The sequence below is a fragment of the Macrosteles quadrilineatus genome, unplaced genomic scaffold, assembly GCF_028750875.1.
Source record: "Macrosteles quadrilineatus isolate MER2022 unplaced genomic scaffold, UCM_ALF_1.0 Scaffold_8__2_contigs__length_117827958, whole genome shotgun sequence".
Classification (NCBI taxonomy): Eukaryota; Metazoa; Arthropoda; class Insecta; order Hemiptera; family Cicadellidae; genus Macrosteles; species Macrosteles quadrilineatus.
The window spans coordinates 26,197,328-26,219,845 of record NW_026542601.1 but is presented as its reverse complement, the minus strand read 5'-3'; the positions used below and the strand labels follow the sequence as shown (position 1 = coordinate 26,219,845).

At 33.9% G+C, this 22,518-nt stretch overlaps 3 protein-coding genes across 4 annotated transcripts in view; 2 read left to right on the top strand and 1 right to left on the bottom strand.

The window, feature by feature from the left end:
• Window positions 1-869: 869 nt before the first annotated feature.
• On the top strand, window positions 870-2,854 carry LOC128999534 (uncharacterized). Its single transcript, XM_054426102.1, has one exon. It carries the CDS (start codon window positions 951-953, stop codon window positions 2,412-2,414), a length of 1,464 nt encoding a protein of 487 aa, XP_054282077.1. The 5' UTR covers window positions 870-950; the 3' UTR covers window positions 2,415-2,854.
• A 6,309-nt stretch (window positions 2,855-9,163) lies between these two features.
• Window positions 9,164-11,119, bottom strand: LOC128999533 (uncharacterized). Its single transcript, XM_054426101.1, has one exon. It carries the CDS (start codon window positions 10,818-10,820, stop codon window positions 9,339-9,341), a length of 1,482 nt encoding a protein of 493 aa, XP_054282076.1. The 5' UTR covers window positions 10,821-11,119; the 3' UTR covers window positions 9,164-9,338.
• Window positions 11,120-17,285: 6,166 nt separating this feature from the next.
• LOC128999226 (rRNA-processing protein UTP23 homolog) overlaps window positions 17,286-22,518 on the top strand; it is a 44,884-nt gene continuing 39,651 nt past the window's right edge. Inside the window, exon 1 of one of the 2 annotated variants that reach the window (XM_054425623.1) lies at window positions 17,286-17,429. Coding sequence is in view for 1 of the 2 variants with exons in the window: in XM_054425624.1 (XP_054281599.1) it covers window positions 17,427-17,429 (3 nt within the window). In the remaining variant the exon portion in view is untranslated. The remainder of the gene's footprint in view (window positions 17,430-22,518) is intronic. The other variant, XM_054425624.1, reaches the window with a different exon arrangement.

Sequence of the window (22,518 nt, the reverse complement as noted above, 5' to 3'; positions counted from 1 at the left end):
AAATATTATTAGTAAAATATGTGTCATCGACCTAGTAAACTAACATGATGGATTTGTGAATCATAAAAATCTACACATTGGATACTCGGATAATTAATTATGTTTTAATCTGAATCATACAATTTTAATTGAGCTTTACTGACCAAATTTATTCAAAAATCTTAATTTTGACGTATTGATGGGTGTGTGTTGATGTTTTCCGAGGTGTAAACACAGTAAATTTTCACCCTTTTATCCTTAAACAGAATCATAACTGCAACAAGTCCTTTGCTCATAGATAATATAACTTATACAGTATTTTTTTTGTATTTGGCACATTTTCAAATCACTGCAAAGAAGCAACTCTTTTGTTTCTTGTAGCAGCAAGTGAAAACATTCATCGAACCAATATTACCATGGATAAAACATACTCCTTGTGTTGCTTAGTAGTATATGATATTACTCACTCTTGACCAAAGTGTACATTTCTATCTTAACAACGCAACTAAATAAACCACAAATTTGAACGTCTGCAGGTATGCAGTGCCTGCTGTTGTTTTAAAATAAACCTCAATATTTACTTCAAGCGTTAAATTAAAAAACAATTTCGTATGAGTTAAATACCATGGCTAATATTATTTAGAACTTATAAATTATTTATTATTTATATTTTTAATTAGAACAAAATAAAGTGAACCCATATTCAAATTAAACTCATTTGTGGCTCAGAAACAGAAGCAACAAGGCCATAAAACCAACAGTTGCCAATTGAGTAAACATGCTCAAAACCAGACTGATTACAAAATAACAAAATACAGATGCAGAGGCACGATGATAACAGTGTGCGATTAAACAGCTCATGTCTGTTCTCATTTAGAGTAGACAGCATGATAACTAGGCCTTGGGTGAAATGTTTAGTGTATAGACAGTGTGTGAAAACTGGTTTTAATTCTTTTGAATGATTATTATTAATGACTTTCTTCAACAAAATTTTCACAATGTTAGAGTCTGGCACCAACGAAAGTGGAAAAGGTGCTTTGTTAACTAGTGTAGGAGAAATTATGTGTGTAACATTACCTTCCCACCTATGTACTTTGATGGTGATTCTCATCGGAAGACTGTTTTACCCAGTGTCACATACTTGTTTGGAGGATACGTGCATCCCTAATGTTTGTGAAGTGGTTAACCAACGGAAGGTTACTGTGTTTGTGAAAGAGTTCACTTTGATAGTTACTTTACTGATACTAGTAACAACAATCTTGTCTGGCAGCCAAATTAGTGTTATTATAAGCTTGGTGATAATTAATAGCTTACTTATGTTCAGAATCTGTCTACGTCATTGCTCGACTACAAACTATATCGTTTACCAAATCCCTGATATTCTAAAACTACCAATACACGACTCAAAACGATCTTTTATTACTTGTTGCCGTTCGATTGTAAATATAATGACAGTTATATCGATATTAGCAGTGGATTTTAGAATATTCCCGAGGAAGTTTTCAAAGACAGAAAAGTACGGTATGTCTCTAATGGATGTTGGAGTTGGGTTTTTTATATTATGTAATGCCGCTGTGTTGAAATTAGAAAATATTGTAAATCAGGGGTTTGGCCAATGCTTTGTTGGAAGTTTGGTATTGTTTATAATTGGAGTTTTGAGATGTGTATTTGTTAAAGAAATTGACTACGGTGTGAATGTGTCTGAATACGGAGTCTACTGGAATTTCTTTATTACTCTAGGCGTGGTGAGACTTTTGACTTTCATTGTCCTATATGTATTTAAAACTAATTCATCTCTGGCTAGTGTTTTTGTATGTTTGTTGCATCATTGCATTTTGACTTTTGGAGCAGAAGCTTATGTTCTTGGAGATAAACCAAGAGAAAATCTGATCGATGCGAATAGGGAAGGATTAGTGTCAACTTTGGGTTACACAGGTCTTTATCTTATCGGGGTTTCATTGAATAAATTTATAGTTCAAACTTGTACCTATATCAAGGGTGACTTGAAATCCATAGCTAAGCTTTTGATGCTCAGTTTGGTTTTGTTTGCTGTGAGCTCATACCTAAGTCCCTACTATCCTCCATGTAGACGAGTGGTAAACATAACCTACATTACATGGGTACTAGCCATGGCAGCCGCACATGTAGCAATGGCCTCATGTGTGGAACTATTTGTCATCTGTTTTGTCCTGCCTTCTTCAGTGAATGAGAAGTTTTACACTTTCCTCACTCCACTTATTTACGAAGCTGTTAACATGAACGGGTTATTCTTCTTTTTGTTAGGAAACATATTGACAGGTTTAGTAAACATATTTTGTAATACCAAGAAACTAAACAGTTTACAAAGTATTTTCATCCTATTTGCATATATGTTTGTTAATTGTTGCACTGTTACTATCATGTACTTTAGGAAAATTACTTTTAGATTTTGGTGAATGTATGCAAAGGTGGACTCCTGTTTCCTCCATACGAATCTCTTATACAGAGTGTTTGAAAAGTCCCGGAATGGTTTAATATATTGTCATTTAACTATTATCATTGGGCGCGTTCTGGAAACACGAACTTGTGCACCGGTATGGGATCAGTGCAGAAAATGTGTTGTTCTGGGAGATCCGTGAGTTTACCTGGCAGACAGATATTTCCCTTTTTTTCTCCACCGGTGCAAGATTCATGCACCGGAGAAATCGTAAGGTGCGTAATACACCAGCGGCAACTTATAATCAGTTTCTTGGGGATCTGTAAGCAGCTATGGCAAGGTCCATCAAATCAATTTCCAATCAATCTGTTTGACGGATTATTTTTATTATGTAATAATTAATTGAATAATTTATTCTGTGACGGCAAGTGTGTTTGATTTTAATATTATAAAGTAAATAGTAGGTTGATATATTATAAAGAAAATAGTAGGTTGATGTGTAAATTACAATCCCATGTGCGCCGTAAACTGGTGACTAACCGTTCTGGGATCCCAAGACTCTTACTCTAGGGCGGTACCGGTGCGGTACCGGTGAATAAGTCACCTGATCATCTGCATTGGTGCACCAATACATGTTCCCAGAATGTGCCCATTGACTTAGTCAAAACTATTGGGTATAAATAAACAGTATAAATTGGTATGATTGAGTCATACTTTACTTTTAAAGGAACTGTTTTTTAATGAATTTCCCATATAGGGAAAAGCTTTTGCCGTAGCTCTCATGGTAAGACCTGGATCTGGGACCAAATTACTTTTTCGTTTTGATGTCCTCAGAGGCCAAAAACACCATCCATTCAAATTCACTTGCACGATAACTCAAGCAAATTGCTTTGTTTTTTATGAAATTTGGTACAAATGTGTAAACCTACGTTTATTCGATCAAGTTCGCAAACCAGCATGATTGGACCATGGGAATGGGGTTTTATGGGGTAAAAATTGTTTTTTTCTCACTTTAGACCCTCAAAAAATAAAATATCATAATTTACCTCTAAACCATTTTGTAGAGCTTGAAAAACAAATAATTTAATATATACAAGTATTTTTGTACTTGTATTTTTGTATTGGTTACAAGGAAAATTCAAAAAATTTTAATTTAAAATTTTCATGTTCTTCTGGAGAATAAGTGAACTGTTGAAGTTTGCTTGTTTATGGATATACTTTTTGATCAAACTTGGCAAATTTATTTATTTTATATGAGGCTATTATCTTCTATATAATAGACATCGAGAATAGGCAAGCATGTTTCTTTAAAACCTTGTTTTCACAGCTCGTGTGCATCGCAGGGAAAATCTACGCATACTGTTAGAAAGATATTTACCTGTAGATGTGCAGAATATCTTTATAAATTAAAATAAGCCCAAAAAATGAATTTTAATTTATTTAAACGTTAACATTGGCTTTAGCTATGCTGGTGACAAAATAACAACGAAATACGAACAGAAAATCAAAACTAATGGAAGAAATTCCTATCACATGTTGTAGGGTGAAAATAGAGAATTTTGCACTATAGACATTCCATCCCCATGTACCCTCGGACCCGAGGAGTCCGGATAAGAGGGAGTCTACTTGTAAATGAAGCCGCAAACTTGAACTCAAAGGTTGACTATCCAAAATGACGAGTGTTAATGCTTTTCTTACATTTGTTGTCAAACCCCCTTTGTTGATTAATGGTTTTTTTCTATTCCAACGGTATCAGCAGTTAATTGTTATAGCGTAAGAAAAGATTTAAAACACCGCTGTCGGATTTGCGGCATCATTGTCTACTAATAAGTCCTTTAATTATGTCGATATGCTTACTTTCAAAATTTTCCACTTACTCCTTGTGGACCCTCCCCCTTTTGGGATGAATAAAGCATTTTAGTTCATTAAAATACCCCTGCTGTAGCAATCCTGCAGAATAAGTTAATTTCAATATAAAATGGTTTAGGTTACCTTTTGCGTAGAACGAACCTTGATGTAGTAAGTGATAACTACATCAAGAAGTCTTGATGTAGTAGTTATGATGTAGTAGTTTCTACTTGTTATCACTTACTACATCAAGGATCGTTCAACGCAAAAGGTAACCTAAACCATTTTATATTGCAATTTTCGATCCAGAGGCTAACCTATCATGGAAAAAAAGTTAATTTCAATTCATCTGATGGGATTTTTACAAAAATATTTCGATAAACAAGACATATATTTATACCCCATTTAAATAACATTTTTTGCTGATACGGTAAAGGTAAGAAATATTATTTTGTAGGATGTTAATAGTGTAGGAATAAATAAATAAATTTTCCAAATTCGGTCAACATATATCCATAAACAAACGACAACAGTTTTATTTTTTCTCCATAAGAATAACATGGGAATTAAAATGTAGGCCTATATTTTTTTTATTTTCTCCGTTACAGTACCATTAATTGTATAAACAACACTTCAATATACCAAATTATTTGTTTTTGGTAAGGTCTCTATTTGGAGGAAACCAATAGGTGCAGAAGGATGTTGGTAACTATTAGGTAAGAGTTTATCATATTTTTTGAGGGGATTAAACTACCGTGAGGAAGAATTTATTTGTAAAATATAGCACATCCAATAGAAGCTCCTTTTACCTTCACAATATCTGAATGATTAACATAGTTGTTATTATTTATTTTGAAATTTTAAAGAAATATATATGTAAATTAAATTTACAACACTACTCTACCTTTAAGGAGCGAGCTGGTCTAGTGGTTAGAGTGTGGGACTTCGGCTCCTGTCGTCCCGGGTTCAGATCCCGCCAAATTACAGTAGACTCCCTCTTATCCGGACAACTTTTAACCGGACATCGGTTTAACCGGACTACACTAGGCAGAAATGACATCTCTTTAACCGGACAATTTTTATCAGCACATTGGTTTTAACGGTCTAGATCGGCAGGAAGTGGGCAGTACTGAAACAATTGTTCTCATGGGAAAGATTTGAGACCAGTGATCACGTGTCTAAATACAATGCTCTCCCAAATTTAAGTCGAATATCACAGTAATAGCACCATAAAGGGTTTGACAGATTTTAAAAGATTTAAAACCAGTTTATTCAAATTGTTGTCAGATAAATGCTGCTACAAGATCGGGGACTTTTTCAATTAGCTATTAGTATGTCAAATCAATAGTTATGTATATCAATGTATAGTTATGTTTCTTGACTTGACACAATTCATGTATACAAATGTACTGTTTGAATAAAGGATTTTTTGATTTGATTTGATTTGAGTAAACAATCCGTTTTAACGAGTTTTTGGGGACGTCGGTTTAACCGGAAAACCCGTTATCCGGTCTGGCCTCGGTCCCGAGGAGTCCGGATAAGAGGTAGTCTACTGTACCAATGGATTTTATCCAAGTGATATTGCCGCAACCCCTAGGTCTAGCCTGAAAGTAATGTGAGAAACAATCCCGGATTGTGCCTAGCGTCCAAGAACTGACTTGTGACATAGACGTTTCCTGCTTCGTTCCCAAATGCTTGTAAAAACCAATGACATTGTTTCAAAGTTAACGCGCCCCTACGCTACATTTTAAGAAGTGGTTCGTGTCCTTGTTACTACTTGATTATATGAGTATGATTTTGTTGCTCTAAAGTCTAAATCACATTGCTCCGCTCTTAATCGCTGTATATGTGTTTTTACCCTTAGAAACATATTAGTGAGAATAAAACTTCATGATTAGGGACTAAAATATTTTATTTTTCATAAGATAGTATATACATATGGATTTAATTTTAATCTTTTCTCTGTTACATATATAATGTATAAGGAAAATAATTAAATAAAACATTTAATAGGAAACAGCATTGTTTGTTCGTAACCAAAGCATAATAGAAATCCAATATCTACCAAATATTTTAAAATACAGGCCTTCATAAAACTTAACAAATAATACTTTCACTTGTACAAAATTTTAGCTCGATATACAGCACTTATTTATGTTAACCTACTCAATACTTGTTCACTTGTTGAAAGATAGGCTAACATGTAACATAAAAAACTAAAACATTTGCTAAAAAAACATGTTAATTGACAATTTGCTGCAATTCATGTGACCATATTGGTAAATTAAGTTATTTTTTCCACCTTTACCTTTGCAACAGGATAAAAAAGTTTACCTATAAGAGAGCTAAATAAGGGTTCTATAAAACTATAATTTAAAATTGGGTTAACAAATACCTTTTGATTATTTTTGTTGTAAAATACTGGTTTTCAAAGTTTGTATTATCTTTTCTTGAGTTCTGCTGTACCTAATTCAGTAGGCTTGGGCTTATTATGTTTAGTAATACAAATCCTGATGAATAAAATGGTGTCAAAATTAATGTATTTTTTACTTTGCTTTTAGATAATGTCTTACAAAACATGTATTAATCAATATATCTTACTGTGGTTAGTGATGATGTACAATGATTAATAAAATAATATAATTAGTATTTTAGAGGATTTATTGTCTGGACCAAAAGTACAAGATCAAAAGAAAGAAAAAGGTAAACAAGAAAAGTATATATTAGTTAACAATAATTGCTAACATGTGTTTTAAGTTCAAATCAATTGAATACTGACAGATGGTTAGGTACAGCCACATACTCCCCTCCCAGTGACATTTTCTTCAGTGTCTGACATTTTTAGGTCTAAACTAACCTGGTTTTGTTCTGACTGACGAAAGTTGAGGTTTCTTGGAGATGCTGTCCTGTCTTGAAGGATTTACTTTTATGTTGCTTCAATTATCGTTGGTCACCAGTGTGGTTAGTGATGATGTACAATAATTAATAAAATAATATAATTAGTATTTTAGAGGATTTATTGTCTGGACCAAAAGTACAAGATCAAAAGAAAGAAAAAGGTAAACAAGAAAAGTAAATATTAGTTAACAATAATTGCTAACATGTGTTTTAAGTTCAAATCAATTGAATACTGACAGATGGTTAGGTACAGCCACATTACAATACATGTAGCAACTTCCATATCTTTAGGTTAAACTACTGATCAATTTTAATTTTTCATAGCCTTAGTAAATATAAAAAAATCTGTATAATCCTCAGCAGTTATCACCATGGACTTTTGAACTCAAAAGTAAACTTTTCATTGCTGTTACAGTTAAATCTCATTACATTATCTTGCTCATAAACCCGCTCACCAGAAAACTTGCTCACACGTTGTAAATGAATTTATTTGCTAATTGTTTAGGAGACAAGCTATTTTGGAAATTCAAATGATTAACCTCGACAATTTGAAATTTTTAAAGAGAAGATCTAGGCATAATAAAGTTTTTTTTTATTTTTTGACAGTTTCCTCTAAATTGTCTACGTACAGGTTTTAGTTATACACACATCCTATAGGCCTAACTTGAAATGTGACTGATGAAAAAATTGATTGTTAAACTAAAAATGGATGTTAGGCCTACTCTCTTTGGTTCAAAATTTGGATAATAAGTCAAAATACATAATGTAATCATTGTACAATACTACTCAATCGTTTTACAATATTTTTTTTCAATGGTAACAGCTGGTCCATTTCCATGAAAAGTTGATTTGGTATCAAAAAGCCAGTGTTAATATGCGTATTTGATTACTTTGTCATTTTTCTTGCTTGTGTAATAAATGTAGGTCACTACATATTTCACTTTTAACCTCAGGTACCTTAATATTTGTTCATTTTTTCACTTCAAATATACAAATTAATTTTAATTGTCATCTAATTACAAGTATTTTTGGGTGAAGTAACATGTCATGAAGGTAGCTAATAATAGCTTAATGATTTTGAGCATGGTGGAAGGAAAATACATAGGTGTGCTATTCCCGTCATATGTTGACGTCACTTAGATTGCAAATACCATTTTACCCGGTGGGACACACGGGAGGGACGATGGCTAACATAGTGTCAGCGTTCGCCGCTAGAACCGCTAAGTTGAAAAATTTAAATTAAGTTCATTTTATAATTTTTAGTTATAAAATTAACTTTTTAATTATAAAATTAAACTGTTATAACCTAACCTAACCAACCAAACTTGCTGATAATATAAAAAAGATATAAGATACAAATCTAATAAAGCAAAATCTTTGACAAAAAGTTAATGTCCCCGATGGGTCTCGAACTCTAGACCTCCTGAATACTAGTCCGATGCGCTACCAACTATGCCACGAACGCCGCTGGAATCACATCGTCTCGTTACTGTAATCGTGTTGTCTCAAGAGAAGACTATAGCCACTATAGATATGACGTCACCACACCTTTAGCCATCGTCCCATCCGTATGCCCATTCCCCATTTTACCATTTATAAAAATTATAAGAACGATAACAATCAAATCAAAACAAATATGTATACTTATATGGCAATACAATCAGGTGATTTTTTGTTTACAATCTGGGTGACGTCAGCATATGACGGGAATAGCACACCTATGTATTTTCCTTCCACCATGGATTTTGACTACACTCGTAATTGGTTATTTAGTAATATTACAGTTAATAATAACTTATAATAGGTACAAATAGAAAAGTAAACAAACCAAATTACAGTCTGTTGGTTGGATGTTGAAAGTTGAATGATAAATATTAATATTCGGTTCACTCCACCATAATTTATAACAAATATAATATCTTATAACTGCCTGAAGATGACTCCAATGTGAGTTGAAACCGGTAGCAACTCAGCTACAACACAAGATCGCATAAATGCAGGTATTTTACACCAATTTTTAGAACAAATATAGTCGGATATGTACTGTTAGTATTGTTGTTTTGCTGGCATTTGAATGATTTGTTTCCATTCTCAATAATTTAGAATCACAATGAATTGATTTGATTTTAATCACAAAAAACGCAGATAAGATTATGTCTCTATGTTGTTTGAAAATATTTGCAAAACCCACTGAGACCTACCATTGCAGGCGAATATTGAATACATATAAAAAGAATACCATGGCACAATCCACAAACATGTAAGCCAATAGTATGAATGAACTTGTCCATAAACTAGAACTGAATGTATCTATGCAAATATTTATTAGACCAGTGATCAAGTTGGACACTAAGAAAAAAAGTAATCCATTAAAATTAATACCTTCGAGCACAACCGGAGTGAGAATGTAGTAGAGTTTGTTTCTATATTGTGGTTCTATAGGTAACAGCCAATACAAAGTAAATTCTATTAATAAAAACAGTACAAGTAGTTCAAGACTGATAGCTGTTATCCAAAGAACATATGGTAGGTTTGCTAAGCGCCTACTAACTTTGATATCTGCACTTTCAAAGTAATACAATGTGAAGAACAAAAACACAGATGTCACACTGAAAATCAGAATTGCCTTCATTTTGTGTTTAGTTTGGAGGTATTTATCTCTTGGATTAAGAAAATTCCCAACTGCGATACCAATCATATGAAGGCCTAAATATCCACTTAGGGATACAATTCCTTCTATATTAGCAGTAAACCAGTTCTTTCTGTCATTGTTACCAAATACAAATGACTCTAATGAATGAGAGAGTAAGTACTGATGGATTAAGACCAAAACTATACCAGTCACCAAACTATGACCTCTAAAAGTAATACAAAACAAGGTAGATAGTAATTTTGTAAACGCTAACGTAATAAAAAAGTTCCAGTGTCTACCATATTCAGAAACATGCATTTGATAATCAAGATTTTGTATCAATAAACATCTCATAATGCCTATGGATAAAAGTACTAAACTTGACATCACAGTCTTTTTCCAAGTAAATGTGCCTGATGTTTGTTTTTCAACGAGTGCATTTGAAATCACAAACATACCAACGCCTATATCCATTAATGATACACCATAAGTTTCAGTTTTCGCAAATCTACGGGGGAATATGTGAAAGTCCACCCCTAAGATTGAAACGGCTGTTACTAATAACACAAATGATCTGAAGTATGTTATATAAAGCTGCTTCTTGCAACTTATTTCTTTATACATCAACTCCTGTTTCAAATTTGTTAGTTTCCAATACAAAACATTATCGTCCACACTTGACACACATGAAATCACAATTGCAGTGATCAAACCAACCATGACAAAGAAAAAAATATTAATGTAAGCTGAGAAAAATGTGAACATTGCGGTTACAGGCAAAACAATCATCAGAGTTTCTAGCAAATAAACAAAAATAGAGCTATAGAGACTTTTGGGAGTATTACTTATTTTGAAGGAGGTCAGTTGCAGCTTCTTTAGGGTAAAAAATTCAAATGATACAGCAACAAAAGTCAGTAAAGGGAATTGTGAGGAAAATATAATTACATCACTCATAGTTGATCCATTCAACCCTTGAATGAATTGTTTTCTCAGGAGGGTTGTGTCCAATGAAATCGAAATATTTTCAGACTCTCCCATAATGAACATGAATCTTTATGAAATGCTGGGCTTCAAATGAAAATAATTAGTAGTATAATATTAACAATGTATGCTACTTTGTATCCAATTCACCATAGGCTAACAGTTTCATGTTCAAAGTTCATGTCCAAAAAATCAAATTGTAGATACATTACATTATTTTGAATACTGTAGAATAAGAAGCTTTTAAGTTTTAGACACCAACGAACTTATCAACAACAACAAACTTTATCTTCATATTGATTTCGTTGCCACCTTCCCTTTTTAGTTAGTACTTGTCACTTAAATTAAAGAACAACTAGGAGGTTAGCTTATACTTTAATGTTGTTTTTGTTTATTTCTTCTATCTTCTTTACTGACAGTTGACTTCGACTTGATCTTTTTGTTATTTCGTATTCTTCTCCCTTACTTCAATTCCCAACGTTCCCAACCCACTCCCAATCCCAAATCAATAAAGAACTACGTCAACGTCAGTGTAACCAACTGCGCTTCAAGAACGCAGGTGATTCAACGATTCGCGTTACAATAATACTGAAATGAAACAATGTTTTAATTACACATTTTTGTGTTTGGTGTTCAAGTTTTACACCATTCCCCTATTATAGAAAGGTCCATGTTTCACACAACAGACTCGCATTTTTCCAACTTGGTCTTATAAGACCGTCAGCTGAGTTGGTAAACACATTATAATTTGTTTTTTATGACAATTTTATTTACAATCTGTTCAGCTTTTTGAACATTCAGCAAATGCAAAACCAATTAATAAAACGTCACTTTTCCTACAGTCACCCGACAAAGTGGGCTTCCTTGTACGGATTGTAGTACAGGAAGCTGCAAACTGCTGTATTTACTTACTTTGGCGCACAGTTTTTACTTTGTCGCACACCAGTATTCCAACCAAACACCACAAATAGCGTGCGTTTATTATGGTCGTAATCCGTGTCCGCTTGGAAAAAGTTGGCAACAATTAAAGATAATACAATTACAATCAGCTGTTGCAGTGTTTACCATTTCGATTTCATTCACAATTAATTGGACTTATAACCTTTGAGGTAAATATATTATAACTGGAGTCACTACTCTCTGGTCATTAGATAAAAATGTGCCACTGTTTTTTCTGGTTTGTTTTCGGTGTTTCGTGTTGTTAGGTTGGCCGTGTGATCGGTTGGTGGGATGCTGTCAAATTCCAATTCATTTTAACCTAACCATACTATATTTATTTGGGGTTATCGTTATCCGTTATTTCAAGGACTAGTATCAAAAACATAGTTATTGCACGTGAAAACCTGAGTATTTAAAGTTATTTTGAAACTTTATTAATTTGTTTTGATAGTAAATAAAACTTGATAGTAAAATACTAACTTATTTAGGTATCTCTTTTCAAGCTATGATTAATGGTGAAAATAGTCAATTTAACCTAACCTGATAAGGTGCTGTAGTATTTGAAAGACTAATTATTTATGCTTTAAAGTAACTGCAGGAAATAACTATTCCGTGGTCAATTTTGATCTACTACTGTTCAGAAGCCAGAATATGTTTAAATTTTAAATTTAGATGTACATTCTTTTGTTCAATGTGGTTTTTCCATGTAGAGTTAATCTTTTTCCTACAGTTACCTAACAATGTACATGTTCTCTCGCCGATTTGAGAAAGCAAAGTGGCCAATTCGCTCATCAGTGAGACAATGTTAACATTGTCTCACTCTAATTACTTTGTCTCACTCCAGATTTGCAACGTGAAGGCACGAAATAGTGAGCGCGTAACATGCAGACAAGGTCGTATGCGCGCGAAATACGTTGGCAGCACTGGCTGTAAATCAGCTGGTCAGCTCTCAGCTGTTGTACTGTTGTTGATCGTGTTGATCATTAAATGTCATATTAAAAGTTCACTTCTGTGTAAAAATATGTCATGTTTCTTTACTAATTTATTTGTTTTATTGTAACTGTAGGAAAAATATAATGTGCAACTCGAGTGCAAAGTGCAATTGCCTCACTCGAGAAACCATTGTTCACTCGCCTATTGCTCGTGAGTAAACATTTCTCTCGAGTGAGTCAATTGCTCACTTTGCTCACTAGTTGCACAAATAACTATTGTCAATTGTCATGCCAATTGGGTCTAAACAATAAAAACACATAATAATAAAGATTTTGTATGAAAAGCATAATTATGAGTTGAGTAAATTGATGAAATAGTTCATAAAATCTTATTTTGAAAAAAAAAACGAGATAAAAATATTTGTCCGGAACGGGTCTCGAACCCGGTGGGTACCTTCGCCTTATGAGCCTCACACCTTACCTCTGAGCTAATTTGTGATTGTTGATTATGAGTGTTTTCAAGTGGTGAAAGAGTAGTAGGCAGGTGCAATGGTCACAATACTTAAAATATTTTTGATGCTACAGAATAATATTATTCTGTTAATCCGTTTAGGCCTAAAGTAGTTGAATTGTTTTTCTGGTAGTTGGAGAGGATACTAGTATTTGAATATTGATTATTTAATTACCATTAGATTAGTAGGCTACTGTTATAATTGATTGTTATATAATTAATTAATCTTTCCCCTATAACTATTAAAAATTTGCTTAAATAAGTTAAAGAATATTGTTTAAAAAAAAATGGAATTATAATAATTATTATATATGTTAAGCAGGTGTTCCCCACTGTATCTAGTATCACAACATCATCTGACTACATTTATTCGAGAACGATCTTAAACGGATCAAATCCACCTTTTTTGTTATTTTTATACATTTCTATAAATATCAATATGTAAGTTAATGCAATAAACACTATGTCGTATCTGTCGTATCAAATTATACGTTTGAGTTGTTTACATATATATATTTCACGCTAAGGCCCAGCGCACACGACGACCTTCTCACCGCAGTATTTCACCTTCCTTTTTTGAACTTTTGGAACAGTTACACGGAACTGTTTGGAATAGATTTGTTAAAACCGTTACATTACAAACAAAGAGTTCCATTCCATTTCCTTTTTAGGCGTTCATTTTGTTTTTCGTGGATCTCTGTCTTTAACCTCCATTTTGTCAAGTGATTGGAAACTTTATCTCAAATCGATGGTGTAATTTCAAGTTAAAGAGTTACCGGATCAGTATGTCTGATATTAATACAAAAAAGTTTGAATGTTCATTTTGTGACAAACACTTTTGCTAGTAAATTTAATTTAACGCGCCATACACGTAATGTGCATGATAGGCCTAGTTGTTGTAGTGAACAATCTGACTGTTCAAACAACCCGAAAAGGCTTATTTGCCCAGAGCCCAGAGGCCCAGAGGGTGATTGCTCTCATCAATTTTCGTGGTTTGAAAACTTGATCCAGCATCTGGAAGAAGCCCATGCCATTGAAATAATAGTTGGGGAGTTGAATTTTGAAACAGAAGAAGGTAAGTTAAATTTATTATAATTATGAACTTCACAATACTGTATCCAAAATATAACTATAAATATAATAATAAAACTTTTGATTTCAATTTGTATGTGCTTTTTCATTGTGACTCCTGCTCCATCAACAATACCTTATACCTTATAACCTTTCTCATTGTTAGCAAATTTAACAAAACTGTGCAATTTCTTTGAATAGTTTTCCTTAATATGCTATTATATCATTGTCTTTTAAGAATAAGCCGGTTTTCTTGATGTAATGTAAGAATAATTAAATAAACGAAACCAGTTAACTAACTTACAGGTTATGTCCATGTCTATAAAAGACTTGTTATTATTATGAGGAGGAGGAAAAAAGGTATATCATAATAATTAAATTTTTATGCAGGAAAAATAATAAAGTTGAGAAGGAACGGAGCTATTTGTAATATAACGGTTTCGCCTAACCTATTCTATACTTTTTGTCACAGTTGTATTGAACATTATCCCAAACAGTTCCGTGTAACTGTTCCAAAGGTTCTAAAAAAAGGGAGGTGAAATACTGCGGTGAGAAGATCGTCGCACACGGTGTGACTGTTTTACAGCTTTCGCTTTCGTTGCAAACCAGTTGCGCGTGCAACTGTTTTGAGACCTCGGCAATGTATTGCAGTGGGGAGGAGTACACGACACAACTGGTTGTATGCGATTTCAAAAAGGTTTGAAACCAGTCACATACAACCGTGGGCCCGACGTTGCAGTTGCGTTGCAGACTTCAGTTGCACGAGACCACGGGGTGTTTTTGTGGTGTTTGGTGGTATTTTGGTGTTTATAATGTCCTATCCGAATAGCTCTAGCTGCTACAAACAGCATAGTACTAACATTCTTGCTCAAATAAGGGTGAAACCAATGCTCTCTCAGTACCCTTCGCTGTCTTCGGTATTGATAATTAGCTAATAACGTCTTCTTCGTCTCAGTCCGACGTAGTAAGCGCACTTAAGGCCTTAAAACAACGTAACTGCACTAAATTTGCACTCCACTGATTGCACAATAGACGCAACTGTAGTTGTAAAACAGTCACACCGTGTGTGGACAGAAGTTTTGTTTCAGTTGCAATCTGGTTCCAGACGCAACTGGTTTGCAACAGTTGTTGTAAAACAGTCACACCGTGTGCGCTGGGCCTAAGTCGATTTTTGTGAGCAGAACTCCTCCCTAATTTTTATACAGATTTTTATTTAAGTGTCAAAAAATGACACTGATCCGTAGTTTTGCTAAGTGGTTTTCATTTTTTGTAATCTTCATTATTTTGGGCAGGATCTTCCATCAAAGTTAGGTTTTCCCTCATAATGTTAACATGGGCGAATCTATACTATTTAATTGAAAACTTTGTCTCCACTAATTTACGAGAACGGATGAGCGTGGAAGCATGGATAAAACATGTTTGATCTATAGTAGAAGCTTGGTAGAGGAGTCTAAAGAAAGGTCTCTTTTGGTCTGTAGATGAGCCATAAAAAGAAAACGAAATCAGTAGTGATGTGACGAGTCGGGTACTTTCCTGACTCGAGTGACTCGACTCGCCAACTGCCGTGAACTCGAGTTACGACTCAACTCGAGCACTGAGCTATAATTATTCTAACTGGAGGTAGCACTGAATGTCAAAGATGCGTGTCGCCAGCCGCCATGTTTGCGTGAGTCTGGTGTCATAAGAAGCCATATTATTGCTATAACTATTATTATACTTGGCTTAAAATACCTACTTTGTATGGTCGCCATTTCAAAGAAAATTATTAAAGTATTAAAAGTATTCAAGTATGACAAAAATACTCACTGCTATACCAACCTAGTTATAAGAAGCCATGTTATTGCTATGGTAAGAAAACTTACTGCTATACCAACCTAACAAAATCAGCGACTCGCTTTTGACAGACTTCTGCCATGGCAGTGCTACCTCCAGTTATAATTTTAGCTCAGTGAACTCGAGACGTTCCGAGTTCCTGTGAGTTCGGCATTCACCGTACGAGTTCGTTAGTTTTGCGAGTCGGCCGACTCGGTACCGGCCAATAGCGTGTCAGCTTTACGAGTCGACTCGACTCGACTCGAGAAGTTCCGAGTTCGTGTGAGTTCGGCATTCTCCGTACGAGTTCGTTAGTTTTGCGAGTTGGCCGACTCGGTACCAGCCAATAGCGTGTCAGCTTTACGAGTCAACTCGACTCAACTCGAGACGTTCCGAGTTCGTGTGAGTTCGGCATTCTCCGTACGAGTTCGTTAGTTTTGCGAGTCGGCCGACTCGGTACCAGCTACCAGCCAATAGCGTGTCAGCTTTACGAGTCGAGTTGACTCGAAACGTTCCGAGTTCGTGTAGGTTCGGCTTTCTCCGTATGAGTTCGGTTTCGTTTTGCGAGTCGGACTCGTTACGTTACGAGTTCGTGTAGCTTCGGCAATCTCCGTACGAGTTCGTACCAACTCGAGTTGTAATTGAGATGACTCGAGTTGACTCGACTCGGGTCTTGACTCGAGTCAACTCGACCCGCCAACTCAACTCGTCACATCACCGGAAATCAGTGGAAAATCTCAGCAACTCTTAAAATTATTTCTTATTGTATTATCATATATCTATATCTATAGTACGGGTTATTGACTGCCTTTTTGGCCACTGTTGCCTATATTTTATCGTATTATTTAAGGCAGATCATCATAGGTTAATAAGATTAATTGCATGTATTCAATCATTATCATTAGACAAATTTTCAATTGTGTAACCGCAGCAAGCCTACAGACTAAGCGAATTTCCATTTACCTGGCTGGATTTCTACTATTCCCTAAAAATTGTTAGATATATTATTTCCTATTTAAAAAACATAAATTTTAGTGAGTAATAGCATAGAAAATAGAGGTTATAGCTACGCCGCAGGTTCTGGTTTAGTCTTTGTTTGCAATCCGAGTGACGTCAGAATATGTGAGAATAGCACACCTATGTTTTTTCCTTCCACCATGGGTTTAGTCAGTTCAGAAGTGTCAGTTCAGTGTCAGTGGTTTGGTTGCTTGTTGCTTGTAATTCTTATAAACAAAACAAACACAATCAGTAATCACTATGTATTAAAAAGATTTGAATTGAATTGGCATTAGCCTAATTTTTGTTTAAACATATCATAAAACAAAATCTGAATAACTTATCTGGTTGATAAAAAAATGAAATTTAACTAACTTACATTAAAATTAACTTACTTTTTTTACTTCATTCATGGTAAGTTTAAGGTTATGTAGTCTTAAGTCATTGCGCAATTATTTTTGATTTTTTGACGTGTTTATTTTGACTAACCATTGTAATTGTATGAACACAATGTGGAGGCAATATAATTTAACAACTCAGATCATTCCCTAACCTAACTTTACCTAAACTAGTGTAATCGGCCTAGCCCATACTAAAAAACTGTTGAATAACTTATGATGACAGCTAACCTAAGGTCCGTGAAGTTGGCGCACCCATATTAGCGTATCCACTTTTGATCATACCAATCGTTAGTTCTCTATAGTTCCCAATGTTTTTCGTTAGTTCTCAAAAAATAATAAAGTTATAGCCGATAATAAGTGGGTACGCTAACTTCACACTTCCGGTTTCTAGCACGCGCCATTATCTGATGAGAAATGTTTACATCTATATATCAATCGTTAGTTCTTCGTTAGTCCTCGATAGTTCTCCAATATTTTCCTTAGCCCTCAAAAAATAAAAAAAAAACTAATAGTTAGCTAACTGCACAATTATAGAATTTCCAGCGGGCACAGTTTTCTGACTATAAACGCTTATATCTATATATACCAATAGTTCTTCGTTAGTTCTCAAAAAATAAAAAAAGTTACGAAGCATACAAAGTGGGTACGCCAACTTAACAATTATAGAATTTCCAGCGTGCACAGTTTTCTGAATAAAAATGATTAATGTATATCTATATACCGATCGTTAGTTCATTGTTTGTTCTCGTTAGTTCACCAATATTTACGTTAGTTCTCAAAAATAAAAAAAGTTACGAGGCATACAAAGTGGGCTAACTTCACAATTTCCAGCGGGCACAGTTTTCTGACTATAAATGCTTATATATATACCACTCGTTAGTTCTTGACAGTTCTCAAATATTTACGTCAGTTCTTCATAAATATAAAAGTTACGAGACATACAAAGTGACAAAGTGGGTACGCTAATTTCACGATTATAGAATTTCCAGCAGGCACAGTTTTCTGACTAAAAATGCTTATATCTATATACCAATCGTTAGTTCTTTGTTAGTTCTCGATAGTTCTCCAATATTGTTGTTAGATCTCAAAAAACAAATAGGTTATAAGGCATACAAAGTGGGTACGCTAACTTCACAATTATAGAATTTCCAGCGGGCACAGTTTTCTGATAAAAATGTTTATATATCTATTTGAGTGAAAATTTAAAAACGTACGTTTTCAGGAAAAGCACTTTGCAAATTTTTTCCCCCTTTTTTCAAAACTTTTATTATTTTTTTTATTTCATTAACATTTGAAGTTCCATAAAATGTCCATGGTAACGCAATATCTTTGGTAGTTTCTTTTTAAAAGAGCATCTTTAGTGGAAAAACACAAAATCCTGTCACAACCATAACAGACGTTTAAATGAATATTAAAAATAGTTAATATTATTTTTATAACTATGTTTTGCTATAAACTAATTTACTTTTATGACCATTATACAATAAAAAGGTCACTGAGCTTTTGGTATATTTGGTCTTTCTAGAAAAAAATTAAAAAACTCAAAAAATAGAAAAAAACCAATAAAATCTTTTTAAGTTTTTATAACTCTGAAAAAACTTACCTGAGACCCAAAAAATCGTTATGTTTGTATAGAGGTGTGCTTCTTTTGTGTATAAAACATAGAAATATGACGATATTTTTATTTTTGAAATTTTTATGATAGAAATCATAAACGTGATGGTCAGGGACAAGCGGTACGGTCGTGAATTGTCTGGAATAATCTAAATAATTCCAAACAATTCTTCAATTATCCTGTTAGGCCTAGTTATAATAAAAATATGTGTTTCAATTGAACTAAACTGTTCAATTTACAATTATATTAAAAGTTATTGTCACGACCAAACACACCATAATCCATAAGGCTGGATTGGTCGTGAAACTTTGGTCGTGAAATTACGTGTTATTTGGCTCTGTTCTGGCGGTAGCCCTGCACCTCATGTTCGAGGATAAAAAGTGAACTTCTAGGTTAATCTAGCAATTGAAATATCTTATAAACAAAATTTAACACCATGTCTACTCCATCGAATGACTACGTACGGTCATGGACACACCAAAATTACAAAAAACACAATCTTTCCTTTATTAATCTTGTAATTCCTCCTTTCAACTCGAAACGACCGGCACTACCTGACGTACACCCCGAACTAGTCTCTAAAACCAACTGACTCCATCGACGCCAGGCTTGCCACTGTCGTGCTCCAAAGTTGAAAATTTTTCCCAAATGGTCGTGACGCCAAATCGAGGGACAGACTTATTTTGTCATGGTAGTCAGTTTGTAATGACAATAAAATTATAATATGCTCCTTTGTTGTAAGTTTAATAACCATTGATGACATAAAAATATGGCTTTATATATTTCGGCATGAATAATTAGTCTAAAAACAGCGTGAAAGTTGGAAAATGTACCCTAGGGTCGTGAATTTCGAGACTTTAAAAATACGAAAAAAATACCTAGAACCTATTTAAAACCAAATAAATGTGTGTAACATGTTGCCCCCGTCCCAAAAAATATTAAAACACATAATAATAAACTACATATCCAGTATCTACAAAGGAAAAGGCCAGGGACATGAAAACGTACGTTTTTAAATTTTCACTCATTTACCAATCGTTAGTTCTTCGTTAGTTCTCGATAGTTCTTAAAGACCTCTAAAAACAAAAAGGTTATAATGAATACAAAGTGGGTACTCTAACTTCACAAGTATAGAATTTCCAGTGGACACTGTTTTCTGATTATAAATGCCTATATCTATATACCAATCGTTAGTTCTTCGTTAGTTCTCGATAGTTCTCAAATACGTACGCTCAACTATTCTTTCAAACATTCACAACATGGTTTTTAAACAGTTTAGAAATACGTTCAAAATTAAATGTGTTACATTGTTAAATTATACCGAGTTAAATATTTTTTAATTATGATAAATTAGTTACCATAGTTTTATGAATTGCAAAAAGGGGGTTTTATCCAAGTTCCATGCCTATAACCGGCTCCAGAAATGCACCTACGCCAAGTACATAACAGCAACTCGCCGACGGTATAATAATTAGGCCTATAGCCTAATAGGATTATATATTATGAGCATAACAGTTACCGAGAAAATTCAAAAAAATTTTAATTAAAAATTCCCATGTTATTATTACGGAGAGTACATAAACTGTTCTAGTTTGCTTGTTTATTTAAATAGCGACATATGTCAAGTGGCACATCATTTTATAGGTTTTTAAATTCCTAACAAATTTGTAATTTACACTTGCCTTGTATCTCTTTTAGTTTTTGTTATTTACGCAAAAACTAAAAGAGATACGAAGTAAGTGTAAGAGTATGAGTTATCTATGGTGTAAGTTACAAAGTTGTTATGGATTAAAAAACCTATAAAATGATGTGCCACTTGACATATGTTGCTATTTAAAAACTTTAAACAATAAGCATTTGCAAATTTTCAAAAATATTTTTTTTTTAATTTTTATCATAATATAATTTTTATCAAAATGAGTCTTTGAGGCTATAACTATTCTCAAGGTTAACCAGGGACTTTAAAAGAGTTTCCAGATGTTTAGCTACTTTGAAAGTGGGTGCTTATGTGTAGTTAACCAGCGGTCTTATTGGGACACTTTCTTTAAGTAACTTAGGTAATCCTTTTAACGTAGGGGCATGTGGGTTCATTACTTTAAGGCGCTTAATTTAATCTAAGTATAGTAAGGATTTGCTATTATTAATAAGGCTTTTTATTTTGCGTTGGTATAAGTCAGTTGGATCTTTATCTAAAACAACGACATTGTTCTTCTTGATAAAGTCATTTACTTTGTTTACATAATCAGTTTTGTACAAAATAACAATGGTGTTGCCCTTATCGGCTTTACATAGCATAGCATTAGACATTATACATTATTTATTTGCACATAACATTCTTTTAGATGTGATAACATATAGAACAGGTGCATTGTCAAAATTGAGCCTAGACTAGAACAATACAAGGTACAAAGTAACAGGAAAAAAATACCTAGCCAAATAATGTTAATACCGTACGGTAGTTAAGGAAATTAAAAACAAAAATTAACTCAAGGGATGGTTATAAAATTCTTCTATTTTATAAAACACATGTTCAAGAAGTCCATTTTTCAATGTTTCTTGGAACTTGTTTGAACTCATTATTTTATAATATACCGGTAGTTTATTATACATTTTTAAACCTGCATACAAAGGACTTTTTTCAAATAAGGTCAAACGGTGATTTGGTAATCTGAAGATTGTTTCGTTTCTTGTACTATAGTTGTGTGTGAATTTGAATGAATCCGGGAGGTTATTTTTTATATTGTGTATGTAGTTTAATAATTCAAATATGTATAGTCCTGTGAGTGTTTGAATTTTTAAATGTTGAAAATGTAGGGGTGGGAATTAGTCATAATCCGTATGATTCTTTTCTGAAGTCTGAAAATAGTTTTGGCATCAGTTGCCTGTCCCCACAAAATCACACCATACCTCAAGATGGATTCTTTTTTTTTAGGGAGAGGAGGGAAAATGCTTTTACGCACACAGGTAGCCAGCCTGTAGTGTGAGACTCCTGAAACTATCACAGACTACTCACTAAAAAACCCCCTCTACTCTGTTGGACACAGACCTGGAATTGTTTGTCACATTCAGTGGCGGTTCTAGGACCTTGTTAAGGGGGGGGCTACCGGGGGGATTGGGGGGTGTGGAGCACCCACCAATTAGGCAGGGGGGTCCGGGCGTCCTCCCCCAGGAAAATTTGGAATTTTCAAAGCCGTTTGGTGACTTTCTAAAGCCATATTTAACACCTTAAACCGTGCCCAACTGTCCACAAACTCCCATTTCACCTGTTGTTTCTCATGAACAAATAGACATTAAAAAAATTAAACTATGACGATTGCATTCATGAACTTCAAAACGCACTGTAGACTACGGCCATATCACAGACAATGGAATAAACCTCCATACTTTAATGGAATAAATTAAAGTATTATATTGTCTGTGGCCATATATACTCCTAAAATGCCGTTGGGTGACTTTCTACAGCCAGTTTTAACGTCTAGAACTGTGT